Genomic DNA, 20,052 nt, shown 5'->3' with positions numbered 1-20,052 from the left:
CCACCTGCAAGGACGATGACAAGTTCTTAGTCTTCCTTTGTATCGGTTACATTCATCATCATTTTATCCAGAGTAGCTGATAGAAATCATTTCAGGGAGGAAAGATTTTTTTGCTCACGGTTTTGGAGGGAGCAGGTCCATGGTCTCTTGGCCTCATGTACTTGAGCAGATCGTCATGGTGGCAGGACCATGAAGTGGCAGAACATCTCACCTCATGGAAGACAGGAAACAGAAAGAAAGAATAAGGGGACAGGGACAAAATACCTTCAAGGACCCACCAGTGCTAACCTACCCCTTCCAGCTAGACCTCACTCTCTGGAGTCTCCACAACCTACCAAAATACCAACTAGGGATCAAGTATTCAACACATGGGCCTGTCAGGGGACATTTCATCCCTGAACTATAACTACTCCAGAAGTGATCACTTCTTTGGAAGCTGTCCTCAGCAGACTGAGTTTTATTTCCTCCCCAGTAGCCCTTTTGCAAGGCCATATTCTATCCCTTTGCCCAGCATTCTACATTTTTTTTAATTGGTTTTTTGAGACAGGGTTTCTCTGTGTAGCCCTGGCTGTCCTGGAACTCAGAGATCCACCTGCCTCTGCCTCCATAGTACTGGGATTAAAGATGTGAGCCACCACTGCCCGGCTTGCATACCAAATTCTTAAGGAAAGACACCTGGATGATTAAGATGTTAACTTGTAAGTGATCTTTGTTTAGATTTACACAATCCACATCTAGTTACCTTCAATTAACAGCTGTGTGTGTGTGTGTGTGTGTGTGTGTGAGGAGAGAGAGGAGAGAGAGAGAGAGAGAGAGAGAGAGAGAGAGAGAGAGAGAGAGAGAGAGCATGGGTGTCATACCCCACTTCTGCCTTACTCTTTTAATTCTGTGCATCAAGTAACACAAACATAAAGTGCTGTGAGATTCCCCTGGAAGAAAACGTGTATATGTAAAGAACTAAGGGAGCTGGGAGGGGCCAGGGAGTAGTTCAGTGGAAAACTTTTAACTGCATGTACAAGCCCTGGATTAAATCCCAGCTCCAGGAATGGGGTAAGGTGGACCAGGAGCAGGAGGACCAAAGGAGAGGAAAGGAAGAAGACACAGAGAGGTAAGGAAGGAAATGAAAAGAGGAAAGGGAGGGAGGGAGGGAGGGAGGCAGGGAGGGAGGGAGGGAGGGGAGCTAGTCAAAGCTGTGATTTTCCATCCAGAGAAGGGAGGAGATGGCAGCCTGGATGACAAAGACTCCACTCAACAAGCAGCCATCCTGCCCTGCCTTCCTTCTCCCCCTGCAAAAGCACCTATCCAGACCTGAGTTCCGCGGGATGGAGCTTTGAGAGTGACAACGCCTTCCTCCTTCTGTGCTACCAGCTCTTAAACTGCTTCCCTCCACACCAGCTTTCAGCTCCTCAGCACTGGGTTCTGAGCAGAAAGCAGCTGTATTCTAGGAACCCCACTTTCTCAGACCCAGACCCCTTTGTTCCTGTCCCCCCTCCCTGTACATGTTGGGCCCTTCTACACTCTACCCCTCTACACTCTCACAGACCACAGGACAAAACACAAGGATAATTCTGAGATTTTATTTGATTATGCAAGGGGATCTGGTATTTTTCCAGTCTCGCTGGTGGTCAGTCTCTGAAGATAAGCAGAGGGCCTAAGAGGATGCTCCAAGGAGGACCTTGACTACAGTGCCCTGCTCCAGCAGCCTCGGACTTTTCTAAGATGTTGACGACCTCAGTCACTCTGATGCTCCCAATATGCCGAAAATTTGCTAAAAGCTTGTCTGAATTATGAGCACAGCCCATTATGAGGAAGGTAGTATTGAGATTCCCTACAAGGAAGAAAGAGAGAATCAGGGCTACTTTCCAGACTTAAGAACCCTGGTCCCTTCCCAGAGGCCCTCACCAGTCAGAACACCTGCTTCCCCACCAGAGATTTGGACAACAGAAACCTTACTCTTCTTACTTAAGAGTTCGAGTGTCTAGTCTTCTGTACCCCCACTCCCATCTCATGATCCTACCAGTCTCTCGGGTGTACAAAGGCATGGTACAGTATACACAGATAGTCATTTGATAAAGTTCTCCTCTCACCTGCCTGAAATTTTAAGGTGGAACTGTAACATGAAGAAGCAGCGAAGGGACAGGCTTCAGTGGTGACAAAATTTGGAAGACATTCCTGGTCGTGCCTTCCCACACAGGTTGGACAATGTTTGGCAGAAGGTGCTGTGTGCTTAGGTTCACCAGCCTTGAGTCTCACAAAAGGCTCCAAGTTGGTTATATTGTTGCAGAGATAGGACCTGCAGACACGGCTGTAGGAGGCAACGGACACTCCGGGTGGAGAGACGAGGTAGGAGATTTGTGGGGGGTAAGATAAGGCTGAGGTGCAGCCTTTAAAACTCACAATTCCTCTACTGGTCCCTGAGGAGTAGGGGATTAAAGAGGTGGAATCAGTGTCACTGGCCCCTCTCAGGGCCTCCCTTTCTAGCCTCTATATTTCCTGTGCCCTCCTGGCCCCAGCTTTGCCTCCTCCCATACCCACTCACTGCACCTGCATGGAACAAGAAGCCAGGGTCTTTTTCTATGTCTGCTAATCCTTCTTATGGAAGCCCCTCTGCTGCCCTAACTCCTGTGTCTTCATCCTTCCCTCTCCCCCGGGGACCTGTCCACATCCATCCTACACTACAAATATCTGAGTGAGACCTACCCCATTCTGGCCAGTAATTCCTATTCCTCACTTTCACTCCTTAACCTCGCCAAAGCAGTCACTCTAAAGTAACTGATGTGTTTTGTGTGCCCCTGAGGAACGTGAAGTGTTTCACAAGCATACCTTTTTATTTTTTGCATATGGTAATATTAATATTACTATCTAAAATAATCAGCACTATGCTTTTACTACCAATTTGTATACACACACACACATCTCTCAGGTGTACAAATGTGTGTGTGTGTGTGTGTGTGTGTGTGTGTGTGTGTGTGTATCTCAGTCCTGGCTGCTGGAAGTATAGCTAGAAAGGAGGGTGAGCAGAAGGTGGTATATCACCTGTCTCAATATACACTATCGTCTCCTCGCAGCCTTCTTTCAGCTTACACACCATGCTCCTCAACAAAAGCCAGTTCCAGTTATGCAAGGTCACAGCTCTGAAGGCTGAAGCTGTCGCCTCATAGCACAAAAGAGCTTCAGTCCCTAAAGAGAGAACGTTCTTCCAGTCACCTGCCTCCCACACCACCTTCTTTTTGTTGTTGTTTTTGTTTTGTTTTGTTGTTTGGGGGGCTTTTGTTGTTGTTTGGTTGGTTTTGGTTTTTTGAGACAAGGTTTCTCTGTGTAGCCTTAGCTGTCCTGGAACTCACTTTGTAGACCAGGCTAGCCTCAAACTCAGAGATCCACCTGCCTCTGCCTCCTGAGTACTTGGGACTAAAGGCATGACCCATCATGTTCGGCTTTCCACATCACCTTTTTGTTGTTGTTGTTGTTGTTGTTTGTTTGTTTGTTTGTTTTATGGAGACAGGGTTTCTCTGTGTAGTTTTGGTGCCTGTCCTGGTTCTCAGTTTGTAGACCAGGCTGGCCTCGAACTCACAGAGATCCCCATGGCTCTGCCTCCCGAGTGCTGGGATTAAAGGTGTGCACCACCACCTTCCGGCCCATATCACCTTAACATCAGCATGCAGAAAGCCTATCCCCTGAGGGGACTCAGCCCACTTTCCACCAGTACATAGGTCCAGCCAGCCTCCCACGTATTGGGGCCTTACAGTATACAGCCCCCACAGGACATACAAGGCAATAAAGAGATGGCCTCTAAGAGGCACAGCAGCTGCAGAGATCTCAAATCCTGGAGTCCCATGCTTCTGAGTCAGGGTCCTGGATGTGACAGATCAATCTGGAGCCAATTTCTGATGGAGTCTCAAGTTTGGTTCTTGTCAGTCCCTGAATTCTCTGTCCAATTTTCTAAAGAAAATTGACCATGTTAGTTGCTGTGGTATGGGCTCCCTTGAGACCTTTAATGACACAAGTTTCCCATCTCTGTGGTCTCCCCTCCAAAATAATTCACAGCCAGCATTATCTTCTTTTCAAAGCACACTTTTCACGTTCTTGCCTAGGTCCTCCCTCCAGCCACAGTGCTGATCCAAAGACCCATCACTATATAGGCTGTTCTCCAGCCAAAGGCAAGGACATCAAAACAACAAACTGAGCATTAGAGCTTTGTGAATCAAGCATGGCGGATCACACCTGCGCACCTGTAGTCCCAGCACACAGAAAGCTGACCTAAGTTTAAGGCGAGCAAGGCCAAACAAACAAACAAACCCACTACATGAGAACCTGTCTCAAGTACAAAAAGCCTATGAGAGAGTAGATGTTAATTAACATATTCCCAAATCTTTTTTCTTTACTAAGGAAATTAAAAAGTATTTAGAACTGGACAATAACAACCATATCACTTATGCACAGGAATGCATATAAAATCTGCAATAAACTAAACATGGTCTAGTTAAAGTATTGCACCAATGTCAATTTCATATTAATATACCATGGTGGTGTGTGCCTATAATCCCAACACTTGTAAAGGGGGACTGGAGGACCAGAAGTTCAAGATCACCTTGAACTACATAACAAGTTCAAGGGTGGCCTAGCCTACATGAAACCCTGTGTCAAACATAAACAAAACAACAAAAACTATACAAAACATATAAACTATTCAAAGCAAACTGACATAAGAAAATATGTAAGGGCTGGAGAGATGGCTCAGAGGTTAAAAGCACTGGCTGCTCTTCCAGAGGTCCTGAGTTCAATTCCCAGCAACCACATCATGGCTCACAACTATCCATAATAAGAGGTGGTGCCCTCTTCTGTCTTGCAGGGATACCCGCAGGCAGAACACTGTATACATAATAAAAATAAATCTTTGGGGTTGGGGATTTAGCTCAGTGGTAGAGCGCTTGCCTAGCAAGCGCAAGGCCCTGGGTTCGGTCCTCAGCTCTGAAAAAAAAAAAAAGAAAGAAAGAAAATATGTAATAATTTAAACAAATAAGAATTTTCTCACCAGCAAGAAAAAGAGAGTGAGCCTAGGATAAGCCTGTGAAGAAACCATCCTCAGAAGAGTAAAGGCACAAAAGCTAGCAGGCATTGGAGGAAGTGCGCCAATCTAACTGTAACCTGGGAAATGCAATTATCTTGCAAAATGTATTCTTATTCTATACCTCACAGGCTGACAGCAATCAGAAAGTGGGAAAAGGATAAGCGTTAGCAAGTGTGTGGTGATAGATGCTTCTGTACTCTGCTGTTTATGGAGTGATTGAGGGAAGGATAGATGGGACCCCTAGGAAAAGAGAAATTGTGAGTTCCCATCAGTGTCTCAAGTCTAATGCAGGGAGAAGTCTGACAATAGTCAAATTAGGTTTATAAACACCCACTTCTGGTATAGTATAGCTAAATATAATGAAAATCTCCACCCTCCAATATATGAGGAGGAGTCACTTTTGTGATGGTGGGTTTGGGCAGAAGGAACACCTCTCCTGAAACTAAGGGAGTGCACAACTTGCAGGGAGGAATATCACACACAGAAGCAATTGATTAGATGCAGCCAGAAGTGGTGGTACACACCTTTAATCCCAGCATTCTGGAGGCAGAGGCAGGTAGATCTCTGAGTTCCAGAACAGCCTGGTCTACCGAGCCAGTTCCGAGACCCTATCTAAAAAAAAAAAAAAAAAAAAAAAAAAAAAAAAAAAAAAAAAAAAAAATTGAGCTGGCGAGATGGCTCCGTGGTTTAAGAGCACTGGCTGCTCCTCCAGAGGACCCAAGTTCAATTCCCAGCACCGACATGGCGACTCACAACTGTCTGTAACTCCAGTTCCAAAGGATTTGACACCCTCACACATACATACATGCGGGAATGCACATGAAATTTAAAGAAATAAATAAATATAAAAACATTTATAGATGTACATGTGCACACGGATTGGCCCTAAAAGCACAGTGCTTTTTTTTTCTTTTTTAAATAATAAGACATTACCACATCCACAAAATCCACGTGTACACCAAACACTACACATCTCTGAAGATAACGCACAAAATCAGAAACACACTAACCATCTTAGGATGGCTGCCTATGGGAAGACTGGAGAATGAAGGTGCGGAGTCGGGATTAATAGGAATGGGAAATTATTCAAAGTGTGTGGGAGAGGCTACAAAGTTTCCAGGGCTCAGCGCTCCAAGCTAACCCAAAGTTGCAATCTCTGCCTGTTAGCTTGGAGATCTTATGCACTTTGTCGAACTCTTCACCTGCCTCTTCATTCACAAAAACCTAGTGATTACCCATTCTCTGTGAAGAGTAAAACGATGGATATGAAGTACCAGGCAAAGGCCAACGGCTTATGTGTTTGTTCCTTTTGCGCTCCCTCCTCCCGATTTAAAGCTCAGCCTCTTTGACCCCGCCATTCAAGCAACCCCCACCCCAGGCTGGGCACAAAGCACCTTTCCAGCTCCAGTACCCGTCCTCTGCATAGCAGTCCAGCTGGAAGTCACTTCCGCCGCCTCCTTTGGCCTGGAATGCCACAGACACTCGGGTGCTGTAACCCAGATGAGTGTGGCACAAGGCAGGCTAGAGCCCACACTAAATACCAGCCATGGGAGGGAAAACAGCGCCCGCCTCAGGGGCTGAAGGTTGCGCACGCACGCGCGGTGGGTGTGAGTCAACGCCTCAGGCCGTGGCTGAGCCTTTGGCTCCTGTAGTGGGGGGGGGGGGGGGGGGTTAGGACCAGCCTCGCTCTGGTTGAGGTAATTCGACGCCCCATTGGCTACCTGCCTCCAGCGTGAAGAACAATCTGGCAAAGTCAGGAGGGAGGCAACGTGTGTGAGACTCAACTCGACGCGCTATTGGCTGGTGTGATTGTTGCCGGGGAGAAGCGGGCAGGAAGGGGAGGGGCGGGCCCTCAGTGGTGGATCTCGAACCCTATTGGTTGTGCCGCACAGCCGGAGCGCGGTGCTTGAAGCTCATTGGTCCCTGTGGCAAGGAGCGGGAAAAGCCGCTCGAGTCAGCCGTTCCTCTTCGCCACTTTGTCGCCCTTTTCCTTGGACCTGGCTGAGTGTGATTCGGCTCAAGGCTGTGGTAACCACCGGCTGACGGCATGAACATGATCCCTCCCTGTCTCCTGAGCTGGGTCCCCACCATGGACCCCCCCCTTGCTGCCCCCTCGCGCTGCTCAGCACTTCCCCACCCCACCCCCACCTCTCCACCCCACCCCCACCCCACCCCACCCCGCTTCTGAGCTCGGTCCTCGTGCCCAGCCCCCTCCCTGGGACCCTGGAGCGGGAGGGGCCACAGGCCCAGCGTTTGGGGGTGATGGATGGCGGCCTGAAGAGGGCACCCACATAATAGTTGCATGGGATGGGACAGTGCGTGCCATTAACTGTTGGGCGTGGGGTACAGGGACGTAAGTGCAGCAGTGGTTACATGGATTTTCAACAAACCCATGCGGTTGGATTCAAGGAAGAAAGTGGTGTCCTGAAAACACCTTTGGCCTCCATCCGGAACCGTTTGGGAAGGAGTTGATTTTGTTTTGTTTTGTTTTGTTTAAGAAAGGGTATCATGTAGCCCAGGGCAGTCTTCAACTCCTAGCAGCAGATGACCTTGAACTCCTGATCCCCCTTGTCTCTACCCTCCAAGACCTGGAACTATAAGCATGTGCCAGTTAAACACCCAGTTAGTTTTTGGTTTTTTAAAAGAGTCACCCCAGTTGCCCAGACTGGCCTGGAACTCACAACAATCTCCCTGCCTTAGACTCCCAACTGCTTGGATTGCAGCTATGAGCCAGCATAGCGTGCATGGATCAATAAATGTTTGTTAACCTAATGGAGTCCAAGAAAAATACGGAATGATACAGGCTAGTGTTAAAATCTCAGTTACCTCAGGAGGCTGAGGAAGGAGGATAGCAAGTTCAAGGCCAGCCCCTACCACTTATCAAGACCTTGTCTTTAAAAAAAGGGGGGGTTAGTATGTGTCTATAAGGCCCTAGATTCAATGCTTTTTTTTGTTTGTTTGGTTGGTTGGTTGGTTTTGGTTTTTGGTTTTCAGTTTTTCTCCGAAGAGTTTCTCTGTGTTGCCCTGGTTACCTTGAAACTCCCTCTGTAGACCAGGTTGGCCTCAAACTCAGAGATTTGCCTGCCTCTGCCTCGCAAGTGCTGGGACTAAAGGCGTGCGCCCCCACTGCCCAGCTCAATGCCCATTTTTTAAGCCCTCCAGTGAAAATGGGATCGGAAATCTCTTGAGAATAATATTGTGACTGGAGAGTACAAAAACAAAGACAAAAGCTGAGCTTGCTGACAGACACCTTCAACCCCAGCACTCTGGAAGCAGAGGCATTTGGGTCTCTATGAGTTTGAGTCCACCCTGGTCTACAGCCAGGAATACACACGTAGTGAGGTCTTGTCTCCAAAATTTAATTAATTAATTAATTAATTTTTTAAAAATCAGGGGCGCTGAGGAGAAGGCTCAGTTGATAGTGCTTGGGCACATGCCTGAGTACCTGAGTTCAGGTCCCCACTTTAAAAGTTGGGCACAGTGACATGCCTGTAACCCCACCACTAAGAGTGGGGAGCTGAGACAGGTGGATCTCTAAGCTCACTGGCCAGCCAGTCTAGCTAAAGCCATGTGCTTCAGATTTCAGCAAGATGACCTTGACTAAAAAAAAAAAAAATCAAAGTGGAGAGCAATGGAGAAAAGCCATCTAAAAATGTCAGCTCTACACATACATGCATGCATCCACATACACACTCTTAAAACACACACCCAAAATCATAATGATGGCATACAAAGAGCAGATTGACTTGGCTAGCACATGTGGAACTTAGAATTGGGGGGGGGGGGGAAGCAAAAATGTTTTTAAGGACTGGATAAATGCAAAGGGGTATGATGCTAGTTGTTGAAGGGAATGCCTGAAAACCCTGTTTGGTAGAATAGAGTGTAAGCATGCTTGAGGGGCCTGGGAGGGCAAACGCCTACATGCCTGAACCTGGCATGCAGCATGGCAAAAGAGAAGAACGTTTGTATTGAACAAATACTTGAGAAAGAAAAAGCGTAGTTTCTGAGAAAGGAGGATCTATGAGAAAGGTTGTGGGGTGAAGAGAGGAGATGGCAGGGTGAAAGGTGGGTCCTTAGAGGAGCAACATGGATCACCACAGATGTAGCTTCCCAAAAGCAGAAGGGCTGGTTAGGACAGAGCTCACGTAACTCTCCTGACCTACCACTCCTGCCCTAGATCCATGGACCCCAGTGAAGCACCTGCTGTCCACCCCTGCTCTGCTGACTCCTCCCCGGGGGATGAGACCAGAGTTTCCCAGAGCACAGAGCTTATCCCCAAGAGACCTGTCAGTCGCTCTCCAACCTGTGCCCGCTGTCGCAACCATGGTGTCACAGCCCATCTCAAGGGCCACAAGCGCCTCTGCCTCTTTCAGGCTTGCGAGTGTCACAAATGTGTCCTCATCCTGTGAGTATGAGATGCCGGGGGGGGGGGGGGGATGCTTCTCTTCCAAAAGGCTGACTGCTGACTCCCAATCTCCTTCTCTTAGGGAACGTCGGAGAGTCATGGCTGCCCAAGTAGCCTTGCGTAGGCAGCAGGAGGCTCAGCTGAAGAGGCACCTGGCCCAGGGACTGATAAAAGGGGCAACCCCTCTGAAAGCTCCCCTCCGTGTCAAGAAGGGAGCCATTCGACCAGGGGTCCCTTGTGAGTGTCTCTGGTTGGGAATGGGACAGGGATTTGGACGTAGTAAGTGAAAGGACAAGCACCCCTGTTGTGAGACTAATCAGTGTGTGGCCTTGGGCAAGGTGTTTCCTCTCCCTGGGCTTCACCCTCTTGAACTGTCAAACGGGCAACAGTCAAGAGCACTGTCTCACTAGGTAGCTCACCACGTCTCTAACCCCAGCTCCAAAACTTACTCCCTTCGGGCCTCAGCAGGCCTGTCACATGTGGTGGACAGACAGACATGCAAGCAAAGCACTCACACACGTAAGAATAAAGAAAATTTCATTTTAAAATGTGGGCAAGGGTGCAGTAGAAAATGGGGGGAGGGGGCCAGTGAGGTGGCTCAGGGTAAAGGTACTTACCGCACAAACCTGGTGACCTGAGCCCGATCCTCAGAGCTTACATAAAGGTAGGAGGGAACTGACTCCCCAGAACTGTCCCATGGTCTACACACACACACACACACACACACACACACACACACACACACACACGATGATAAAAAGAAAACCGAGGCATGGGATGTGGTGAGTACAGGAAGGTAAGGGGAGAGTGAGATGGAAACCACCCTGAGCTACCAAATCAGACCCTGTCTGGAGGAGAAGGAGGAGGGGCTGGGCAGGAGAAGCAAAGCCACAGAACAGGCCTGGGCGTGATAGCATGTGGAGGTGGAAGCAGGAGGATCACAGGTTCAAAGCCAGCCTAGGCTACATGGGAAAAAAAAAAAAAGAATAAAGAAGTCAGAGGGAGATGAGAACTTAGCTGAAGTTGGGGTAGGATAGGGGTCAGGAAAGGGGCGTGCTGGATCTCTCCCTGGTTCCTCATAGCTGGAAAGGAGAACATAGCACCCCAGCCTCCGAGTCCCCATGGAGCAGTCCCACTGGTGCTGACACCCCCTGGGAAGGTAAGGAGACCCGGGTCCTGAGGGATGGCTCTTCACCCAGCTCCTGCCCATTCTGCCCCCTCTGTGCTCTCTACACCTGGGTTCCAGCCCACCCCTAACTTGTGGTGTGCTCTTCAGTGAGTCACTTGGGATCTGTGGGTGAAAGAAGGTGGGACTTTAAGAGCTGCCCGCCCATAGTTTGAGCTCCTACCCTCATCCTGGAGCATGCTTGCTTCTGCAGGCTCATGAATCTGCCCTGGGCCCTCTGCCCTTACAGGAGAACTATGGGCCTCTGCTGCTCAGCCGCCCCCAGGAAGCCTTGCCTTTGCCCTGGACACCACTGCCTCCTGGACCTTGGGGCCCCGGACACTGGCTGCCCCCAGGACTCTCAATGCCACCTCCAGTAGTGTGCCGCTTGCTGTGTCAAGAACCTGCTGTCCCTCTACATCCTTTCCCTGGTAAGATGTTCATCCTTCTGTCATTAGACAGATACCTGAATGCTAGGTTACCACTGCACCAGAAAGGGGAGAGGAAAGGGACCCATGGTCTCTGAACCCATTCATTCTGCTTCTCTTGCCCTTCTTAGGCTTTGACCCTGGCACATCTCTCCTGCTGCCCACTCATGGGACCCTCCCAACCTGCCCAGGATCTCGCTCAGTACTGGCAGCTCCACTTTCTGGAGAGCCCCAAGGACCCCCTAACCTGCCTCACACGTAAGTAGGAACACAATGAAGGAAAGTTTCTGGCCAAGTGTGATGGTGCACACCTGTAATCCCAGCGCTTGAGAGGTTGAGCCAGGAATGTCAGGGCTTCAGGGTAATCTTCAGCTACACTCCACAAGGTCAGCCTAGGCTACATAAAATTCTCATCTCAAAAAAAGGAAAAGGGTTTCATACTAACAGGCAGGCAGATCGTATCCGTTTCTACTGTTCCCTGACTGAGAGCCTTTGACAATATTTGCAGCTCTCAGAGCCTGTTTTAATATCAGTAATTTCTAGCTGCTACTTACTCATCTGGGGTTATCATAATAATAACACCTAGCACAGGCCCTGACCTTGAACAAACATGGCTGCTCCCTCTTCTGAAACAGGATAGGATAGGGTTGTCTGGTGACAAGGAAGACCTCGATGGTAAAGCAAGCTACAGACCAGAAGCCATCAGAACAAGTTTCGTGAAGGTGGAATTCCTTGGGGCAGAGGAAGCTGGGCTGGAGAAAGCAGGCTGGTGGAGCAGACAGCAATCCCAGTCACACTGGGTATTTTATCTGCCTTTGAAAACCTGACACCAACCCTATAACCTTCACAGTAGCATGGGAGGGAAAACCTGGATGAGAGTCTCATTTTATAGAAAGCAAAGTGCCTGAGACAGTGAGCAAGACTTGCCCAAGCCCACAGAGTCCAGTGGCCAGCCAGGAACTCCACTTCCCAGGTCAGAATGCCCCACCCACTTCCCATGTGTCTCTCCTTTTTCCAGATGTTCGACTCTGATACTCCAGTCCTGTGGCTCCCCAGACTCTCTTCTGCTACAGCCACAGGTCTCGGGAAAGAAGTGGCATCCAAGGCCTGGGGAGGAGGTTGACTCTGCAGAAGGGAAAGGCAGGGGACTGAAGGGAGCACTTGAGGGTGCATGGAAGTGAGAGTTCCCAGCTGCTCCTTCCCTTTCCTTCCCAGGCCCCTGGAGCCTCTTGCCTGGCCTGGACATCTGGCCCCTCAGAGCGGCAGTTGCAGCGAGAGGCAGCTGAGGCCCTTGTAGGTCTGAAAGATTCATCCCAGGCTCCCCGCCTAACCCCAACTGTCCCCCCGAACCCTGCCTGGATCTCTCTGCTGCACCCCTGTGGCCCACCAGGTGACTCTTCCTGAGAGTAGAGACTGAGAGGAGATAGGTTGGTAAATGGAGGCCATTAGAATAAGCAGAGACTAACCAAAATGGGACAGACACTAGGTGAATGCCCTCAGGTTCAGGCCCCTAAGTTTCTCAGTCTGGCCTCTGAGACTGCAGTTGAACATTGTTCAGTGAGTCACTCTTTACAGTTTTGCTCTGAGTGACAAATGTCCAGTGCCTTGATATCAAGGAAAACCAGATCCTGGGCTGTAAGGGGAACAGCGGTGAAGGCTGAGAATACCCCTGTCCAGTGCAGTGTTGGTCTAGAGGATCTGCTGGAAGTAGACAGATGAGGCTGGGGGGCTTCTGAGTATAGAGATGCAGCTGAGTCCGGCCCAGCAGCTGTTTGAAGGGGAACTGGGAATGTTCTGAGCTAGATAGAACATGGTAGCTTTGGTGGGGGGCTGGGAGAAGACAGTACTGGAGGCAGGAGTAAGGACACAGGAGGGGTGGGGATGAACCACAGGAGGAGTGAGGGACAGTGGATTGAGTGTGACCAGGGCCTGCCCTTCCTGTCTGCCCACAGCTCCTCCTGGGGGAAGAGGATTCCAGCCTGTTGGCCCACCTCTCCGGCCTAGTCCGGCCTCCTCTGTCTCCCTGCACATTGGGCGTCTGGGGTCCATCTCTCTCCTCAGCTAGAAACCAGAGGTGGAGGCTGCCTTACTGGGACAAAGAGATGACAAGCTGCAGGCACTGCATATTTGGTATTTTATTTATGCATTTTGCATAGAATTTAATGTAATGCAAGATTCAGCCTTTTTTTTTTTTTTTAAGCTTTCTGGTTCCTTTTGTAGTGTGGGTATTTCCTTGACTAGAAGTGAATGTTCTCATAGCCCTTTTTAAGTCCCTCAATAGAGGTAGCTGGGCAGTTTAAGAGGACCATATCTAAATACATTTTTGCATGAGTTTATGTTATATGCCTGTATGCTCAAGTCTGTCTCTGCATGTGAAAATACAAGAATATGTTCACTTTGTATGTAAGTTTCCGTAAGCAAGAAATAAACCTTTGCCATTTAAACCATCAAGACACAGAGTTTATTATCACAGCATAACTGTCTATAATAATAATCACAGGGTAGATAATCACAGTCTACCCCGACTGACAGAAAGGACTATTCAATTCACGTCTCAACATAGAAGTCATCGGCTTGATAACTGCCACAGAGCCAGGAATGGTGGCTCACACCTGTAATCCCAGCACTCACGAGGCTGAGGAAAGAAAGCAAAAAACATGGACTTGGACTTCTAATCATACCTTGTAAGAGTAAGAGAGAAAGGTACTGGGGGAGTCACTGATGTGGTAATTAATCACCTGCTCTGTACTGGATAGAACCTGTTTTCTGCTATCCAGAGAGCCACAAATTGAGATGCCTAACTGGGGCTAGGTAGACCATATAAAGAAGTGAAGATGACCCGATGGGGAAACAGATTGTATGTCTCACCTACGGGCAGTCTTCTTTAACCTAGTGGATTATCCCAGACAGAAACCTAGGCTCATTGCTGCCACATCCTCTGGTTTGTCAAGAGAAATTGGGAAACTGGGTTTCTGTGTTCAACATCTTATAATAATTTTCAAACATTGGTACAGCCTTCTTTAAATGTTATATTGGCCAGATAACACAGCTTCAGTTCAAGTTTGGCCAACAGAATACTAATTTGATACTAATCTAACATGACATTTTCCAGATGGGAAAATTGAAACCAATCAGGACAGCAAGAACCAAGTTAGTCTTTATCAAGAATCTTCCTAACTAGGAAAAACCCGTCTTCTTAAAATAATTCATTAGAGGGGCCAGGCTTGTAGCACAGTGGCACAGTGCTTGCCCAGAACAATGAGGCCTGGGTTCGATACCCAGCATATCACACAAAAATACAGGACACAATCAAAGACTAGAGAGAATCCTTTCTATTTGCTGAGTCCCAACAGCAACTCTGTAATCTATGCTGAAAAGGGAAAGTGGTTAGCCCAACAGGTCAGGGAAACTATCTAGAAAACAATCAGGATTCCTTCTTTTATAAAGCACAAAATGAAGGGAACACATCAGGCAAAAGCAATTTTCACAAGTGTCTCTCTTCCTTTTTCTACCAAGGTTGTCAGTGCACAATGTTTTGGATTGGTGTCTGCTGTGGGATGTTCTATATGGCAAATGTGTTGCTGATTGGTCAATAAATAAATCACTGATTGGCCAGTGGCCAGGCAGGAAGTATAGGCGGGACAAGGAGGAGAATAAAGCTGGGAAGTGGAAGGCTGAGTGAGAGACACTGCCAGCCGCCATGATGACAAACAGCATGTGAAGATGCCAGTAAGCCACGAGCCATGTGGCAAGGTATAGATTTATGGAAATGGATTAATTTAAGCTGTAAGAACAGTTAGCAGGAAGCCTGCCACGGCCATACAGTTTGTAACCAATATAAGTCTCTGTGTTTACTTGGTTGGGTCTGAGAGGCTGTGGGACTGGCAGGTGAGGGAGATTTGTCCTGACTGTGGGCCAGGCAGGAAAACTCTAACTACAGGTGTCCTTGCTTGTTTTCTGTTGCCGTGATAAACACCATGACCAAAGCAACTTGGGGAGGAGAGGGGCTATTTGACTGACGTGTCCTAACCACAGCCACTAAAGGACGTCATGGCAGGAACTGAAGCAGAGGCTATGGTGGGCCCTGCTCACTGACTTGTCCATCACAATTTTCTCAGCCTGCTTTCTTACGTCTTAGGGCCACCTACCCAGGGTTGGTACCACACACAGTAGGCCAGCCCCTCCCACTTCAATCATTAATCAAGACCTGCAGGCCAGCCTGACGGGGGCATTTCCTGAATTGATGATTCCAGTTTTTGTCAAGTTGGCAAACTAACCAGTACAATTGACCCCTTGCATGTGTGTGCCCGCGCGCGCGCCACTGTTTAACAATTTTCTTTCTTGCTTATCCCCAAGATCTCATGTTAATATCACAATATAAAACACAGTTCAATTTTTTTGTTTGTTTGTTTTTCAAGACAGGGTTTCTCTGTGTAGCGGTCCTGAAACCCACTCTATAGACCAGGCTGGCCTTGATCTCAGAGATCCACCTGCCTCTGCATCCCAAGTGCTGGGATTAAGATGTGTAGCATCACACCTGACTCACAGTCCAACTTTTTAAAGACGGGTTTTTTTCTTGTTTATGTGCAAGGGTCTTTCGCCTGCATTTATGTCTGTGCACTGCCCAGGGGGGGCCAGAAGAGTGCGTCTGTTCTTCTGAAACTGGAATTACAGTTGGCGGTGAGCTGCCATGTGGGTGCTAGGAATTGAACCCCGGTCCTCTTAAGAACTGCAACCAATGTGCTTAACCGCTGCACCCAGGCTAGCCTCAAAGTGGTGGGACTCTTCTTACACCAGCTTACTGAGTGCTGGAATTACAGGTTCTTATGAGCCACCAGGCCCAGCTAATAATAGAGCATACATTTGTTAGTCCTCTGCTGTGGCATCCTCTTTGAGTCATTGCAAACAGGACACCTGGTGAGCTATTGCAGTACTAGGAAGACCTGGGGAAGCTGGGCGGTGGTGGCACACGCCTTTAATCCCAGCACTCAGGAGGCAGAGCCAGGCGGATCTCTGTGAGTTCGAGGCCAGCCTGGGCTACCAAGTGAGTTCCAGGAAAGACACAAAGCTACACAGAGAAACCCTGTCTCGAAAAAACCAAAAAAAAAAAAAAAGGAAGACCTGGGGAGCCCATCCTTCCTGCTGGGGGTGGGGGCAATCAGAGTTCAGCAACATACCTGACAACTGACTGTTCTCCTGGTATTACCTGCATCCCTCTTTTTACTCAAGATGGTAAATGATGGTGGAACCCAACAGCACCTTGTTCTCTTAATCCCAGGCCTTGAGAAGGTGGGCTATTCCTACTCCACAGCAGATTACAGAATAATGAATCTGCAACCCTAATCAGGGGGCACTGTAAGAGACCAAAAGACTACAGCCAGCCTCACACCATTTTGTCCCTCCTTAGTTATAACTTAGATATACGATTGCCCTTTACGCCTCACTAGCAGTGCTGTGCTCTTCCAGTGACAGATGACTGAGCCCGCATAGTCACGGAGAGGGAGAGAAGCACTGCAAATGCAGCTCAGCTAAGACTCTGCTGCTCTGGGCTGATCCAGGGTCCCCAGTGTTCCAAGGTCACACAGCAAAAACAGATCAAAGAAAAAGGCATAGCAAAGGGAAGTGACAAGGCTCGCAGGGCTCACCAGCCACTCTGCCCAAGGACCCCAGGACCCACCTGAAGGTAGGTGAGAACAACTCCGGGGCGGTATCCTCTGACCTCCACACTCTGTTGCATGCACACACCCATACACACACATCCATTAACTAATTAGTTAAAAGAAAAAGAGGCTAGTTATGCTAGTGTAACTCAGCAGTTAGCTGAGCATGCAACTTTTAAATAAATAAATAAATAGATAAATAAATAAATGTCAGGGAAGTGAGCAGAGAAGAGGCTCTGCTCACTTTTCTGAAGCCCATCTCTTCTCAATGCCGGACTTAGCAAGGCTTTTCACACCATCAGCTAGCAAACTAATCTTTCAAGTCATGTAGACCCCCAAATGGTCCCTGAGGGAGTGCTGTGAATCTGTAGAGGTCGGCCTTAAGAACAGAGAAGACTTTAATCCCCGTACTCTGGAGGCAGAGGCAGATCTCTGTGAGGCACATCTCTGGGATCATAGCAGGTAATCATACCCTATGTAGACCCTCATGGGATCTGGAGCTTTTCCCAAAAGCAAGATCTATCCTTTTATCCCACTCCATATCTGTGTTAAGCTCTTCAGGCCTTTATGTTCCTTGGAGGTACAGACTTGATCACGCTAAGCTATGCTAGTGTCAATCTGTGTCCCCAATCCCTGGAATAATTATTCAAAGAGAGCAGGCCTATCCTTGTGTGCTTTCTCTCTGGGGGACTCAGAATGAATGACTAAGTAAACAGGTTCTGTCCAATCCCTTAGGAATTTTGTTCCCTACTAAGTTAGTGCACTCCACTGCCAACATTTTTTTTTTTTTTTTGGTTTTTCGAGACAGGGTTTCTCTGTGTAGCTTTGCGCCTTTTCCTGGAACTCACTTGGTAGCCCAGGCTGGCCTCGAACTCACAGAGATCCACCTGGCTCTGCCTCCCGAGTGCTGGGATTAAAGGCGTGCGCCACCACCGCCCGGCCCACTGCCAACATTTTAACACCATAAAAGCAACAGCTTCCTGCCCTCAGCCGTTCTTTTTTATTCTGCTTACTCTCAGTTTTACAGAAAGTAAGGTTTCCAATCCCTAGGGGTGGAGGTCGGGGAATGGCCTACAGAATGTGAAAAAATATTTTTGCCAACTACACATTAGACAGAGGATTCAAGGACTGGAGAGATAGCTCAGTGGTGAAGAGCATTGGCTGCTTTTCCAGAGGACTGTGTTTGAGTCCCAGCACCCACATGGCCGCTTACAACTGTCAACTCCAGGTCCAGGAGATTTAACACCTCTTCTGGCCTCTATGGACACCAGGCACACATGTAGTATACAGACATACTTGTAGACAAAACACCCGTATGTCTAGCATTCATGATGACCCTGGGTTTGATCCCCAATACTCCATAAACCAGGTGTGGCAGTACATCCTTGAATCCTAGCACCAGGAGGTGGAGGCAGGAACATCAGAAGTTTGAGGTCATCCTTGACTATCTAGAAAATTTGAGACCAGCCTGGGAGAGGAAGAACTCTAAAGGAGGTCGGATGTATGGCAACGGGTTCCATGACACAGGAACACAGAGTGTGTACTCACTGGCTGGAGGAGGGATCCAATGGGAGCAGTAAGTGGCAAGGGGAAATGAATGAGAACAGTGTAAAGTGGCACAGATGCATGGAAATGCCACGATGGGCTCATTGCTATGTATGCTGACCTGGAAAATTAATGGGAAAAAAAAAGTTTCCATAGAAACCCCTCACACAGTCTCTCCCTCTATCTACCCTACACCAAAGTCACACATCTGTGACAACTGATGAACCCACATGGATGGATACACTGAGCTTCCTTGTCACTGTGACCAAATACCAGATCGAAACAACTTAAGGATCTTTTTCTCCCCTCAGTTTGGAGGGGTATTAGTTTATTGTCACATGGCTCCATGCTCTTGGGCAAATCACTGTTGTGCTGGGTGTGTCCTGCCGTGGGACTTCACTCTAAACAGGAAGGGGGTGGGGGGAATGGGAAGAGGCCCCAAGCAAGATGGAGTCCCAGTTGCGTCATTTCTCCAACAATGCCCATCTCCCACCTCTCACCAGTGACCTCCTATTACGAATCCATCAAGGGATTGATAAGTCAGAGTCCTCACACTCCAACTATGGGAAAGCCCTCACAGACACTCCCAGAAGTGCACTTTACTAATCTTGTAGGTGATGCTTGTATTGATGTGGTTTTGGTCAAGGGGTTTTGATGCAAAGTCTCCTTATGTTTGGCTGGCTTAGAACTCACTATGTAAACCAGTCTGGCCTCAAACTGCCTCCTGAGTGTTAGGACTATAGATGTGCTTCACTATGCCCAGCCCATTTTGGTGTTTTAATATTATTTTTTCACTTTTAATTATGTGTATGTATGCGCACATGCACATATGTGCAGGTACCTGAGGAAGCCAGAAGAGGACATCTCATTCTCTGCAGATGGAATTACAGGCAATTGTGAGCCACCCAGTATGGATGCTGGGAACTGAACTCAGGTCCTCTGAAAGAGCTGAGCCGTCTGTCTCTCCAGCCCCTCAAACTGGCTTGACTTTTTAAGTATTGATAACTCATTTCTTTTAAATATTTTTTTCTAAATTTTAAATTGTATTAGTGTGTGTATAGGGCAGGTGTGCAGGAGCACGTGCGATATGTGAACATACGTGTGTCCTTGGATGACTCTGTGGAAGTCAGAGGACAAATTTCTGTAGCTGGTTCTCTTTTTTTCCACCATGGGCTCTGGGAATCAAACTCAGGTCATCAGGCTTCCATGACAAGCACTTGGATCTTCTGAGACATCTCACTGTCCCTCATTCCTTTTTTATCTTGAATAACATTTAGTCGTCTGGATGTACCACAACTTCAAACATTCAAACATTTTATGCGCGCGCATTAAGGGGGGAAGGAGATAGTGCCGAGGACCAAACTCAGAGCCAGGCATGCTACAGGAATGTAGCATGAAGCAAAGTTCTAGGCCAGACTTGGCTAAATAATGAGACCCTGCCTCAAAACAAAATAAATACATAAATAAATAAATAAATAAATAAATAAATAAATAAATAGATAGATAGATAGATAGATGATAGATAGATAAATAAATAAATAAAAAGATAGTAAATAAATAATAAATAAATAAATAAAATTACACAGGTCAGCTTGGATGGTGACTTTTAAGAGGCAAATGAGGCGAGACCAGGGGCTAAGCAAACAGTCTTCAGCACTAGATGGCAGAGCTGAACCTCCACCAAGGTCCCGCCTCTGCCTCGTTGTCCCTGCCCTAATCTCCTCCCCGCTTCCAACGCCTTAGTTCCACTCCGCTAGCGTCAAACGAGCTGAAGCAATTTC

General features: G+C 48.0%; 2 protein-coding genes across 6 annotated transcripts; one reads left to right on the top strand and one right to left on the bottom strand.

The window, feature by feature from the left end:
- Window positions 1-1,563: 1,563 nt before the first annotated feature.
- Window positions 1,564-7,141, bottom strand: Lypd4 (LY6/PLAUR domain containing 4). 3 transcript variants are annotated; one of them, XM_059280098.1, is made up of 5 exons: window positions 6,790-7,141; window positions 3,769-3,939; window positions 3,037-3,180; window positions 2,088-2,414; window positions 1,564-1,828 (listed from the first exon to the last, which is right to left on the bottom strand). In XM_059280098.1, exons 2-5 carry the CDS (start codon window positions 3,833-3,835, stop codon window positions 1,626-1,628), a joined length of 741 nt encoding a protein of 246 aa, XP_059136081.1. In that variant the 5' UTR covers window positions 3,836-3,939; window positions 6,790-7,141; the 3' UTR covers window positions 1,564-1,625. The 3 variants fall into 3 exon arrangements, with proteins under 3 accessions (XP_059136081.1, XP_059136073.1, XP_059136064.1); XM_059280090.1 differs by lacking the exon at window positions 6,790-7,141 and adding an exon at window positions 6,463-6,728; XM_059280081.1 differs by lacking the exon at window positions 6,790-7,141 and adding an exon at window positions 6,480-6,728.
- Dmrtc2 (DMRT like family C2) lies at window positions 6,944-13,517 on the top strand. Of its 3 annotated transcripts, none has more exons than XM_059280077.1 (9): window positions 6,944-7,096; window positions 7,769-9,473; window positions 9,556-9,710; window positions 10,556-10,632; window positions 10,889-11,069; window positions 11,198-11,324; window positions 12,085-12,145; window positions 12,282-12,456; window positions 13,019-13,517. In XM_059280077.1, the coding sequence occupies exons 2-9, from the start codon at window positions 9,250-9,252 to the stop codon at window positions 13,129-13,131; spliced, it is 1,113 nt and encodes a 370-aa protein (XP_059136060.1). In that variant the 5' UTR covers window positions 6,944-7,096; window positions 7,769-9,249; the 3' UTR covers window positions 13,132-13,517. The 3 variants fall into 3 exon arrangements, with proteins under 3 accessions (XP_059136060.1, XP_059136059.1, XP_059136058.1); XM_059280076.1 differs by having other exon boundaries at window positions 6,946-7,096; window positions 9,246-9,473; XM_059280075.1 differs by lacking the exon at window positions 6,944-7,096 and adding an exon at window positions 7,255-7,383 and having other exon boundaries at window positions 9,246-9,473.
- The last annotated feature ends 6,535 nt before the right edge of the window (window positions 13,518-20,052 follow it).

This window comes from Peromyscus eremicus, chromosome 1 (genome assembly GCF_949786415.1).
Source record: "Peromyscus eremicus chromosome 1, PerEre_H2_v1, whole genome shotgun sequence".
In the NCBI taxonomy this organism is placed as follows: domain Eukaryota; kingdom Metazoa; phylum Chordata; class Mammalia; order Rodentia; family Cricetidae; genus Peromyscus; species Peromyscus eremicus.
The sequence above is the reverse complement of the archived record's forward strand: the minus strand, read 5'-3'. Positions and strand labels throughout refer to the sequence as shown.